General features: G+C 40.7%; 2 protein-coding genes across 2 annotated transcripts; both read left to right on the top strand.

The window, feature by feature from the left end:
* Positions 1-374: 374 nt before the first annotated feature.
* Positions 375-4,314, top strand: cdx4 (caudal type homeobox 4). Its single transcript, XM_084352817.1, has 3 exons — positions 375-919; positions 2,396-2,541; positions 3,597-4,314. Exons 1-3 carry the CDS (start codon positions 484-486, stop codon positions 3,828-3,830), a joined length of 816 nt encoding a protein of 271 aa, XP_084208943.1. The 5' UTR covers positions 375-483; the 3' UTR covers positions 3,831-4,314.
* Positions 4,315-5,754: 1,440 nt separating this feature from the next.
* Positions 5,755-11,667, top strand: chic1 (cysteine-rich hydrophobic domain 1). Its single transcript, XM_084352774.1, has 6 exons — positions 5,755-6,056; positions 7,665-7,719; positions 8,729-8,884; positions 9,269-9,325; positions 9,790-9,849; positions 10,238-11,667. The coding sequence occupies exons 1-6, from the start codon at positions 5,911-5,913 to the stop codon at positions 10,286-10,288; spliced, it is 525 nt and encodes a 174-aa protein (XP_084208900.1). The 5' UTR covers positions 5,755-5,910; the 3' UTR covers positions 10,289-11,667.

Below are 11,667 nucleotides of genomic sequence, written 5' to 3'. Positions count from 1 at the left end.
CGCAATTACGCACAGGCCTTTTTTCCTTGATGCGTTTGAGGACTTGGTTTATTGCAGCCTGTGCAGCTGATAGGCCGCGGTGTTAATTTATTCATGGAGGGGAGAGCTCGTGTTCAGGATAGGCCCGCTGTCAGGTGATGACGCGCTACGGGACAGGCGCGAGGGGACAGCTGGGGCCGCCAGCGTCGGTCACTCTCATTTGAATGCAAATCTTCAAGAGTTGAGGAGTTGGCTGACGTCAGGCAGGCCTTAGTATACCTTTACCATCTTGTCAACAGAGCCACATCATGTGAGACTGGAGACAGACAGGAACTACGTCGCATTTTACACTGGGAACCCATTTGGACTACACAAACAGCAGAAGGATTGTTTTTTTTTTTCTTCTTTTAAACAGTTTCAGGGCCGCAATGTCGCCTTAAAACAGGCCGCAACATCCTCCCCTTTTGCTGTTTTTATCATATTCAATTGTTTTTTGTACAAATCATGTATGTGGGATATCTTCTGGATAAAGAAAGCGGCATGTATCACCAAGGGCCAGTGAGAAGATCGAGCATCAATCTGCCCCCACAGAACTTTGTTTCTACACCACAGTACCCCGACTTTACCGGATACCATCATGTGCCAAACATGGATACGCACGCACAGTCTTCGGGGAGTTGGGGACCTTCATATGGAGCCCCACGGGAGGACTGGGGCGCATACAGTCTGGGACCACCCAATACTATTCCTACACCCATGAACAACTCGTCTCCAGGACAGGTTCCTTACTGCTCGTCTGAGTACAGTCACATGCATCCTCCGGGAGCTGCGGTGTTACAGCCGCCGCCGGAGAGCGTTAATGTTGGACAACTTTCTCCTGACAGAGAAAGACGCAATTCATTCCAGTGGATGAGTAAAACTGCGCAATCATCTTCCACAGGTGAGTTTATCAGCCTTGTGCCCAAAAATGGTCATTCGATTCTGTTTTCGTTGCCTTTTCTTGCAGCAAAAATGTTTAGGTTTTTGCGCACACAAGAATTTGTGGTTCCGTGAGGATTTAACGCAGACATCTAAAATATTTTTCCTCAAAGTTTAGTTCAGGTCGTTTAAAGTAAAATTTCCAATCGAATTTGTTTGAATAAAAACAATTGGTTAGACGTTGTGTTGCCAAAAAATAGAAAGCGCACAAGAAGTCAATAGAAATTGAAAAAAACAGAAGGAAACTCCTTTTTATTTCCTCTTGACACTTGTCTTCTGCCCATTGCTCACATTTAGGTTAATAACAGTCTACGTGTTAACGGAATGAGCATGTTTAAAGGCTATGCATTAAAAGCAGAACTATATAAATTAATAATAATGAATTGCATCAGACTGGCTGCAGAAACGTGTCCAAAACTCATTTCCATATCTCATAATTTTGCTGTGAAACTGGTCTGAGGGCAGACAGCTCGGTGTACTGTATTCTCTCCTGAGCTGCTGGAAAATAAAAAAGAAAAAGAAAGAAAGGTGTGAGGAATTGGCGCCAGGCCCAATTGTGATGTTAATGTCATGAATCCTGGAGATGTGAGCTCGACTTCCCTGTCACATTGTTTGGTGTTTTGAGTGTTATCCGTCATATCCAGGCGGTGGCCTTTGCTTTCGACACCTCCTCACTTTGATATGCACCAAGCTTCCCTTCCTCTCACAGAGTTATATTGCCGGAAAGAGTGACGTTTTTCACAGCCAATGACTCAAACGTGAGGTGGTACAAACTGTAAGGCCTTTACAGTAGCCTGGATTACACTTCCACATCGAATATTTATTATTATGAGGGCCTAGAATGAAACTGACCCACTGTTGTACGCGAAGTTACGTTGGTTTAATGGATTCAGCTGGTCGTTTAGTGTAGAAATGCGGCTGTCCGTCACGTTTTTTTAAAAACTTTAGATCAGATTTGTCATCGTCAGCCATTTGTTTCCAAACTCACATCAAAAGTTAACATGCACTCCTTTAACAATCCTGTAAAATCGTAAAACAGATCCAACACTTCCACATGAACCCTCGTGTTGTCTGGAGGTGTTTTACGCACAATAACGCGACAGTTTGTTGGCCTGCACACGTTTCTCTTATCTCTTACTTCTGCTGTGCGTTTCTTTTTAACATGTCGTCGGTTGTTTGAAATTCACTGTACTACAACTACCATCAAAGCGACACAAAACAAGCTCAATTTGCGTATCTGTAGCCGGAGCACAGAGATGTGGATTTGAGGAGCAGCTAATAAAGATGCTATGTGCAGATAGGCCGGTCCTGGCATGCAGCCTGCGCTGCGTAAATCTTCCAGTTCGACCACCTGGCTGCTAAAAGAAAAAGAGGGGGGGGAAAAGAAAAGCACGATCTTAACTGTGTGTTTTTGCTTTTTTTTTTGTCGTCTTCTCAGGTAAAACAAGAACGAAGGAGAAATACAGGGTAGTTTACACAGACCACCAGAGGCTGGAGCTGGAGAAGGAGTTTCATTTCAACAGATACATCACCATCAGGAGGAAGTCTGAGCTGGCGGTCAACCTCGGCCTGTCGGAAAGACAGGTACGTTTATAATCAGTGAAATACTTCAGTGTGGTTTGTTTTCATGGCAGGAAGACGAAATACATGATTTAATAATATGAAATGAGCACACAGTGAACGCTGCGTATGAGCAGCCACAGACACCACATAGAAATAGCCTTGTTTCTGCACGTGCAGCTGACAAAGTGTCGATATTAACATCTGAGTGTTGAGTCAGCTGTCTGAATGTTTACAGTCAAGACAGAAATGTATTTACTCTGGAGACTTTTATATTTATATATTCATATTAAATCACTATAACCCTGATATATTTTGTCTTTAGCTTGTTCTGCTAATTAATTATTTCATTTTTGAGAAATAAATCTTAAAATACAAACATTTTATTTTATAAATAATGTCCTGATATTTGGTGCAAACACAGGTTTTTATATTTCATATTAAATAGAAATGACAGCAGAAAACAATAAGAAATTTATTTTGTTTTTTTGTATTATTTGAAACGTCTAATGTGTAAACTGGCATCTTGTGCTAATTATGTTAATTTATTTTATTATTATATTTATAATTAAATGACATGGAGATAAAACAAAGCAGCTCACACCCAAATAGTGTTTATTGTTATTATTTATTGATATTTTTAGCTTATTTTTTTAAACTGTATTTTATCTTATTTTAAGATTTTAGCTTTAGGAGATTAAAGTAGTTTATAAATATATATTTAACGTTCAATATTCCGAAGAACATTAATTTTTATTGGTTATCTAGGCGAATATTTTCCTTTTCTTTTCTTTTCTTTTCTTTTCTTTCTTTCTTTTCTTTTTCTTTTACATTTTTGTTATCATAATCCTAAAGGGCTGGTCATGAGAATAAGGTAGTTTACACCCTATATATATGTGTGTGTGTGTGTGTGTGTGTGTGTGTGTGTGTGTGTGTGTGTGTGTGTGTGTGTTTCCTTTTCTTCGCTACCTAACTGTATCTTTTCTTTTTCTATTTAATCGTATTTATTACGTATTATGGAACAACATGCAGGTTACACATGAACATGTATTAAATGTCCCTTTTCTTGGCGCTTGCAGGTGAAAATCTGGTTCCAGAACCGCAGAGCCAAGGAGAGGAAGCTGATCAAGAAGAAGCTGGGTCAGTCTGACGGCAGCGGCGGCTCTGTGCACAGTGACCCGGGATCAGTGAGCCCTCTGCCGGTGCCGGGCTCTCTCAGCCCCACAGACATCCACGGCTCTCTGTACCCTCCTCAGGGAATGAACACCTTGCCATCTATCAGGAATATACAGCAAGTGACAGTGACTCAGTGAAGCAGCTCACGCTCTGGACCACCGAACATAATAACTGAGCACTCCGACCTGCTGACAGGACACCTGACAGGCAGCAGCGGATCTGAACTGTCGTCCTGCAGCACCGAGCTTGTGGATAAAGATGTCATTTATAGCAACGAAATGCTGGAGGCTCTTCAAATATTGCTTTTTATAGAATAGATCTAATAACGTGGGGATTTAAAGAGAGGAAAAAAAAGAAAAAATCGACGTGTTTCAAACTTAAAAGCTTTAAATTTGTTTGTGAGTTAATAAGATATAAATATCCTTTGTTTTTTTGTATGTGATGACGTGTATGTGAATAAAGATGAGAACTCAGGGACGTTGTTGATGAAGTTGTGTGTAGCTCATGTCACACTGGACGAACTGCTTTGACTTGACAAATCATTTACACTCGTTTTTCAGCACAATTTGAATGATGATGGCAACGCTCCAAATGTAAATAAAATGTTTTTCTTTTGCAGTACACCTGTCATTTCTCTTATTTACCGAGTTCTGGGTGAAACATTACGCGTCTTATACTTGAAATGCTTTCAACACTATTATTGGCAGACAGGATACAAATACATTATTATAAGTTACACAGTCAGGCAGAAAGAAGGAACTACCACTGAGAAATGACTTCCAGTGTGGAGCCAGTCATCACGGGCAGGGCTCATCATCTCCAAACCCTCAGCTACTGGCCTCCTCATTAAAATCAACTGCTGCTTTACCATCTTTATCTAACTTATTAAATAGAAATGTTCAGTAAAAGTATCATAGAAATGGTGATAAACTACTCATTGAAGAGCTACTTGAGAAAAAGTATCTGATATTGTGAATCAAAAGTGATTTTCTTGCAATAAATGTACTTAAGTATCAAAAGTGAAGTTAAAAGTCAGAGCCTACATATATTTACATGTGGGTGGATTGATTAGCAGCATTTTCTTTGTTGTTGAAATCTTTTTTTTTTTTTCAATCCAATCACTGAAATAATTAATACAAAACTTGCCACTTTGGCTCTGATGCAGGATAATCTGAACATCTGGTAACTAAACTTATCAAATAGATACAGTGGAGTTAAAATAAGGCCACAATATTTTCCTCCAAAACATAGAGGACATGAAGTGTTCAGTTGTGTTCAGGTGCACCTTCATTAACATTCAGTGTCAGTGAATGTGCATCTAATAGATTTGACTCTCACAGTAACTTGTTCTTGGTTCAGTCTCTATGAGGTTCAAAGCATTTTAACAAGGAGGGTTCAGGCTCGTGAAGGTTCATGTGTATTTAGTTCAAGTGACACGTTAATTGTCAGGTGGCCAGACGGACTATTTTTGGGAGGAGGACTTTTCCTGTCTTTGACTGTATGGAAGACCATTTCTGCCAGAAAAGACAAAAAAAAAGATGAACACTGAGCTTGATGGAAGAAATATCAAGTCATTTATGACATAAAAAGTCTTTAAAAAGTCGAAAATACGAGATAAGTCAAAATTGTAAAATACAAAACGTATAATGATAAAAAAAAAAGTCAATATTTTACTCATAATTTCCTTCATTATCTTTACTGTCTGCCATGACTTTGACTTTTCATCTCATGATTATTATTTTTCCCTCATAATTTCAATTCAATTGTGACTTAACCATGTTGTTGTTTTTTTCTTTTTCATATCAAGACCAAGTTTTCATAATATCTTCTTTTGTTTTTGTTTTGATTGGCAGGAATTGGCCTCCACGTTGACCTGTGTGCATGTCTGAAGAAGTTAATTAAATAGGCTAATCGTCTCTGGTGTAAACTGCAGGATTTATGGGATGAAACATGACAGAAACACTTCATATGATCTGGTTCTGAGATGAGACTTTATTGATCCCTCAGCTGTGAAATCCTTCTTGTTACAGCTGCTCGAGAGTCACAGCAGAGGGGAAACAACAGAGGAGGCTAGCAGACTGATCTGTTTCCATCATGTCTCAGTGATGATGACATGATGATGCTGATGATGTTCATGTCTGCAGATGATCCCTCTCCATAAAACTCCAGCTCCGCGCTCCCGCTCGTGCGTCCGTGCGCGCCCCCGCAGGAGACGTCATGAGCGTCTTACTACCCAACATGGCGGACTTTGATACCATTTATGAGTTGGAAGACGAGGAGGATGAGCACGTAGTGAGCGAGGAGCACTTGCCCAGATACTGCCCGGAGCCCGTGATTATGCGAGGGGCCGGCCACATCACAGTGTAAGCAGAGCCGCGTTTGTCGCTCCCGTCCGCCCGCCCGTCGCTTTGTTGTGCGGCTGTCTTCATCCTTAGCCTGGCTAGCTGCTGCTAGCCTGCTAGCTAACGCCAAACACAACAACCAACAGTTAGCCGTGTGTTTTGTGAGGGGGGTTAGTTGGTCTGTCCGACGTTACAACGACGTAAACGAGCGTTGCGAGTTGTATTTCACAGTGACGGCCATGAACGCGGTAGACTTGGCACCTGATAATGATTAGCAGGAGAGTTTACATGTGATGTGTCGTTAGCTAAAAGTGTGCGACTGTGACGTTATTATCGAGCAGGCTAACACATCTTCACCCGTCTCGTGTTGTGAACACGGACGTTAGGGAGTTATCGACCATGTCAGCTCGTTGTCATCACCTTAATGAACGTCTGAGACAAGTTTCATCACTCTTTAAATGGGGGTGGCAGCTCCTCAGCAGCCATTTTTTTCAGGGTGATAACCATAAAGCTTAAAGGACGTCATTCAGCCCCCCCTCAACATGACGTCATGTCGTAGTTCAGCGATATTCAGGGTGAACTACAAAAGTTGAAATGGTTCATAGGTGTCATCATAATCACCTTCACAACAACATTAAAGGTGCAGTATGTAGTTTATGGGAAGAGATTTCAATCAGAAGAGAAATATCTTCACTGGCTGTTTTTTATTTATGCATAAACAAACTAAACAAACAACCTCATGACTGAATAAACTGGACAGACAAACTGACCTTAAAGGACAACAGAGTTTCATACTGTTTTACTTTGTTTACATGTGGCGGACCCTGCCACCTTTCAATCTCCAAACAGTATTCTGGTTCTTATTTTCCTCTGAGAACAGCTTCTTTATTCAGTTATGGGAAAACTGATATTTCTGAATTTGTATTATTGTAAATATTAAAATTCTGAGTTTGAATTTCTTCTCCAAAACTACATAGTGCCCCTTTAATCTGACTAATATATGCTGAGACTTCTTTAGCCTGATTCTGATTAGACAATACGGTGAAACTTTTATTGTTCCATCCCTGGACGTGAGTTGCTGGAAAAGCTTGAAAATACACCTTGAAAATACTTGAAAAGTGCTTGAATTTGACTCTGGAAAACATGTAGGAACCCTGATTTTAAGCTGCTCCATCAACAGCTGACGGCAGACCCACATTGCTAATGTTATCTTAGTCACTTCCGGGGAATGATCACACAGTTCCCATGTGAATTACACAGGAAATAAAATAAAATACTAATGGCTTAGTGAAGCTTGGAGGTATAAGCTTATTTTCGTGGTTATGATTTGTTGGTAAATCCTGGAATTTATTTCTTTGGATGCTGATTTTACTGATGATAATTTAAGTATTACTGTATTGGTTTGTTACTAATATGATGCCACTTAAATACCTTCACTCCTCCATCTTTACTCTCTTTACATCAAGAACTACAATAGAAATGTCTTTATTGTACAAATTTTTTTCCCCCTAGAGAGCAACAACAATTAGTAGATTAGTTGTCATGTCCATAATAATGGCATATTTTGTACTCAGTGTAAGATACATCTTTATTTCACTATTCTCACATTTTGTTTGTTGTATTTTTCAGGTTTGGACTGAGCAACAGATTTGACACAGAGTTCCCCTCTATCCTCACGGGAAAGGTACAGTTGCCTTTCAGTTTTCTTGCCCTTCAGTGTTGCCGGCTGCTTTCTGTTCACTTCCAAGTCGGGAGAATTAAGCAATTAAAAGCCACAGTGATGCTATTGTTCTTTTTGGGCCTTTAACAGCCCCAACTTCCCCAAACCGGCCCATTCAAACCTCTCCAAGTGGTTTTGATCTGACGGAGATGCATTTCAACTAACGCACCACAGCGCATAGAAAAGAGCCTGAATGTGCTGCTGTCCAGCTCTGTAAATGAGTAAGCCGTCTATGGGGCTCGGTTGGCGGGGACCCCAGTGTTTTTGAGGGTCCAGCTCCAGGTGATAAAATAATGAAATGAAGACTCTGCCGCAGACAAGAAAGGAAAGCTTCCTGGGTCGGACGCAGAAACACAAAAAGGCTGTAGGGGTAAGAGCAGGCCGAGGGAAGTGTGGGGCAATAAAAAGTATCTTCAGTATTGTGACCCAGGGTGACATGTGATGGATGAGGTCACAATTATGATGATTGAAGGGTGCAGATCAGGCCCTGCTGGGCTTTATTCTGAGGTCTTTGGCTGTTTGCAAAGAGACCTTTGCATCCTGTCATAAAAGATTACGACCCCAGTTTTATGGCGTACAGACTCAGCGAGGAATGAGCATCCATTCAAGTTGTTTGGCCGGCGCAGCCACAGGCACTGAGCTTATCTCTCCTTTGAGTCCCTCCTTGCCTTGAACAGTCTAGAGCTCGGTTAGCAAGTCAGAGGCAGAGTATTTAGAGATCTCATCTCATCTCTGGACAACATCTGCAAATATCTACCTGTTGGTTTTCTAAAGCTCTTTGATCTTTGTGCTCAGGTTTTCTTCTGAGCAATTAGGAATCTTTCATGTCAGCACCACCTCCAAGCACTTGAGTTGTCTCTCGCTCTTAGCAATTTGCTTCAATTTTCCCCCCGAATCTCCCCCACTGCATCTGTAGGAACTGTTTATTTAGGTATACGCACACACATCCATCATTTCTCCTTTTTTTTTCTAGGTAGCACCAGAGGAATTCAAAACCAGCATCAGCAGGGTGAACGCTTGTCTGAAGAAGAACTTGCCTGTGAATGTGAAGTGGCTTCTTTGCGGCTGCCTGTGTTGTTGCTGTACAGTAGGCTGCAGTCTATGGCCTGTAATCTGCCTCAACAAGAGAGTAAGTCCCGGACCTCCTGTGACACGAGTTGGACAGTTTAACTCTCCCTTACATCAGCGCCTGATTACTCAGGGGCTGTTATAGCAATTCAGGCGCATTGGTCTAAGTGTAGAGGGTAATAACGGCTCGTGTTCAATTAGTGGCTCTGTGTAGAAATGACGCATTGCGCTGCTCAGCTCCTGTCCTGCCCAGCTCAAGGGTGTGTCATTTAAAGGTGGTGTTACCACTCAGAATTAATGGCAGCGAAGTGGAGATTACTAGCTGGTAAATTAGTAGGAGTCCAGTCCATAAATCCTAAACTGCGGCCGTTTACTGTTACCTGTTAAAGTGTTAAGATGGAGTAATGATCGTTAATGTACGTGCATTTGTTTTCTATTCCAACAGACAAGACGGTCTATTCATAAGTTGTTAGAGTGGGAAAATAACCGGCTATACCACAAGGTAAGAAAGAAGACAAATTGCACATTAGCACCTGTGTGAAAGTGCTTAATTGTGTGTGTCAGTGCTCAGTGTTCAGTGGAGTATCATCGTGATGGATAATGATCATTAATCTGTTTTGTAAACTCTAAGCCCTCAAAGCAGTTTGAGTCAGATCTGGTGCACGGGGTCTGAGAGGACCGTGAGGTCAGCAGTAAAATGCCGTGTTAATTTTGTTTTGTCTCGCAGCAACAAATTACAGCTAGTAGCTGCGCAAAGGCATAAAGGAAGCTCTTCAGGGTGTCTGGCCACAGTTTGACCCCGGCGAGACCAGACAGCCCTGCTCCCAAATTCCCTCGACACTGAAGAGGAGATTTCAGACAGATTTTTCTTTGTGTGTGTGTGTTTGTGTGTGTGTCTTTGTGTCTGTTTAAATGTGTGAGAGAGAGATTCATTCATTGTGTCTGTGTCTTTTCTTCTCTCATCAGCTGGGGCTGCACTGGAAACTCAGCAAAAGAAAATGTGAAAGCAGTAATATGATGGAATACGTAAGTAGGCTGTCACAGCAGAAACTATAAATTACTGGATAATTACATAACATAATGATTATTCACATTAGCCGTGAATAAGCAGATTATTTTCTAAAAATATCAGGAAAATAGTAAATATTGCCATGAGCCTGACGTAACATCTTTTAAAGTCTTGCTTCATCCAAAACACAAAGAAAAGAAACAAATCCTCACATTTGTGAAAGTAGCCATAAATTGTCTGGGGAAGAAAACACAATAAATCTGTTTGTCAGAGTCTGAAAAGAGAGTTTTACCAATCATTTCTCCGTCAGATTGATTAATAATTTCATCTGTAGTTAGAACATTACGTTTAAACATCTTGCAGTTGTCATAAATGATAATGAGTTTTGTCTTTTTCTCTCTGCAGGTGATTCTTATAGAATTCTTACCCAAATATCCTATATTTCGACCGGACTGAGGAGGCTGTTGAAGGACTGGACGTGTGGCCCTTGAATCTTATCCTTAGTGCCTTGTATATACAGTATGTTGGAATAAGGGTCTGCACCGGTGTCTCTCGTGACGACCCCGAACATCTCCCAGTACCTTGTACATTAGAAATTTGCAACACTGTCACTTTGCTTTAGAGCAGATTTTGCACATTTTTCCCGACAGAACTAGACATGTCCCCTCTGTTGCACTCGGATGTGTTGTTTTTGTTACATGTGACGAACAAGTGAAACTCTCGAAAAGTGCATTTACCCCAAAGAACCGTCAACCTGTATCCCATCTATTATATCCGTAATCCCTTGCAAAGAATGTGATGCCTCCACCTTCCTTAACTATCCTTGCCTTATGTATGATTTTTTTAAAAAGAAAAAAAATAACTCTACATGTAACAGGAAGAGGAAGGCATTGGATAATTCAACAAGTCTGAAGATTTAAATGCTGTTTGTTGGGTTTCCGCTCTTTGAATTCTTTGCAAGTAGATGGGATGGTTGAAATTGCCTAACGTACAGTGTACGTCACCACCCTGTGTTATTTCTTTACATTAACCCTCTGTACATGGGAACTAGCTAGTAAAAGAACTTGACCTGTAAATACCATGTTAGGATAAGCTGTACAGTGGTATACCATTGTTTACATAAAGTTACTTAGCTCTTTAGTTTTTTTGCCAATATATTGCTGTACCATAGTTTTGATTAATGAAAGATGTCTATGTACCTTTCTAGTTTATATGGACCTGTTTACCTTGTAAGCCATATAGTTGCAATGTACATGATGCCAGAGTTAGGACTGAATATTGCACTCGAGCCCAGTAGAAAAGTCAGATGATAAAGATTAATCCAGCGCATGTCACTGTGCGTTTTTTTTTTGCCAATAACGATGACTCGTCAGCCGTTTAAAATGGAGATTATTTCATCTCTGATGTGCAGTTGGAAGATAGTGATTTGAACTCTGCTCTTCCACCCATCTATTAATCATTTTAACCCAACTTTGCATTAATTTTTTATAGCTTTGTACTCCTCCCCGTGCTGTGTTTGGTCCTCCCGATGTGTTAGGAAGCACATATTTCATGGCGTATTGATCAGATGGTTCTTTTTGTCTCAGCCATCACGTCTTGTGTTTGTATTACTTTCCTGAATCTTAGTCATGAGATTGCTGCATCGCGTCGTATTATTAGAGTGCCTCTGGAGTAGTCGGTGAACCACAGAGACGTACAGGTTGAAATCTGTTCTCTTGTACAAAGGAGATTTTAAATCCTCCTCCCAGTATTGTCCCCGTTACAACTCTTGTAAATGTTTGTCATGATGACCTAATCCCTACGGACAGAGAAATAAATTGTTGATTTTGATTTTA

The sequence above is a fragment of the Pagrus pagrus genome, assembly GCF_965226575.1.
Source record: "Pagrus pagrus genome assembly, chromosome: 5".
NCBI classification, from domain to species: Eukaryota; Metazoa; Chordata; class Actinopteri; order Spariformes; family Sparidae; genus Pagrus; species Pagrus pagrus.
This window is presented reverse-complemented; position numbering and strand designations above follow the sequence as displayed.

Bases quoted from the DNA above. Each gene is read 5' to 3' on its own strand.
- chic1 (XM_084352774.1), top strand. From the start codon at position 5,911: ATGAGCGTCTTACTACCCAACATGGCGGACTTTGATACCATTTATGAG. The intron at 6,057-7,664 runs GTAAGCAGAGCC...TGTATTTTTCAG, and splicing joins GGGGCCGGCCACATCACAGT to GTTTGGACTGAGCAACAGAT. The intron at 8,885-9,268 runs GTAAGTCCCGGA...CTATTCCAACAG, and splicing joins TAATCTGCCTCAACAAGAGA to ACAAGACGGTCTATTCATAA.
- cdx4 (XM_084352817.1), top strand. From the start codon at position 484: ATGTATGTGGGATATCTTCTGGATAAAGAAAGCGGCATGTATCACCAA. The intron at 920-2,395 runs GTGAGTTTATCA...TCGTCTTCTCAG, and splicing joins TGCGCAATCATCTTCCACAG to GTAAAACAAGAACGAAGGAG. The intron at 2,542-3,596 runs GTACGTTTATAA...TGGCGCTTGCAG, and splicing joins TCGGCCTGTCGGAAAGACAG to GTGAAAATCTGGTTCCAGAA.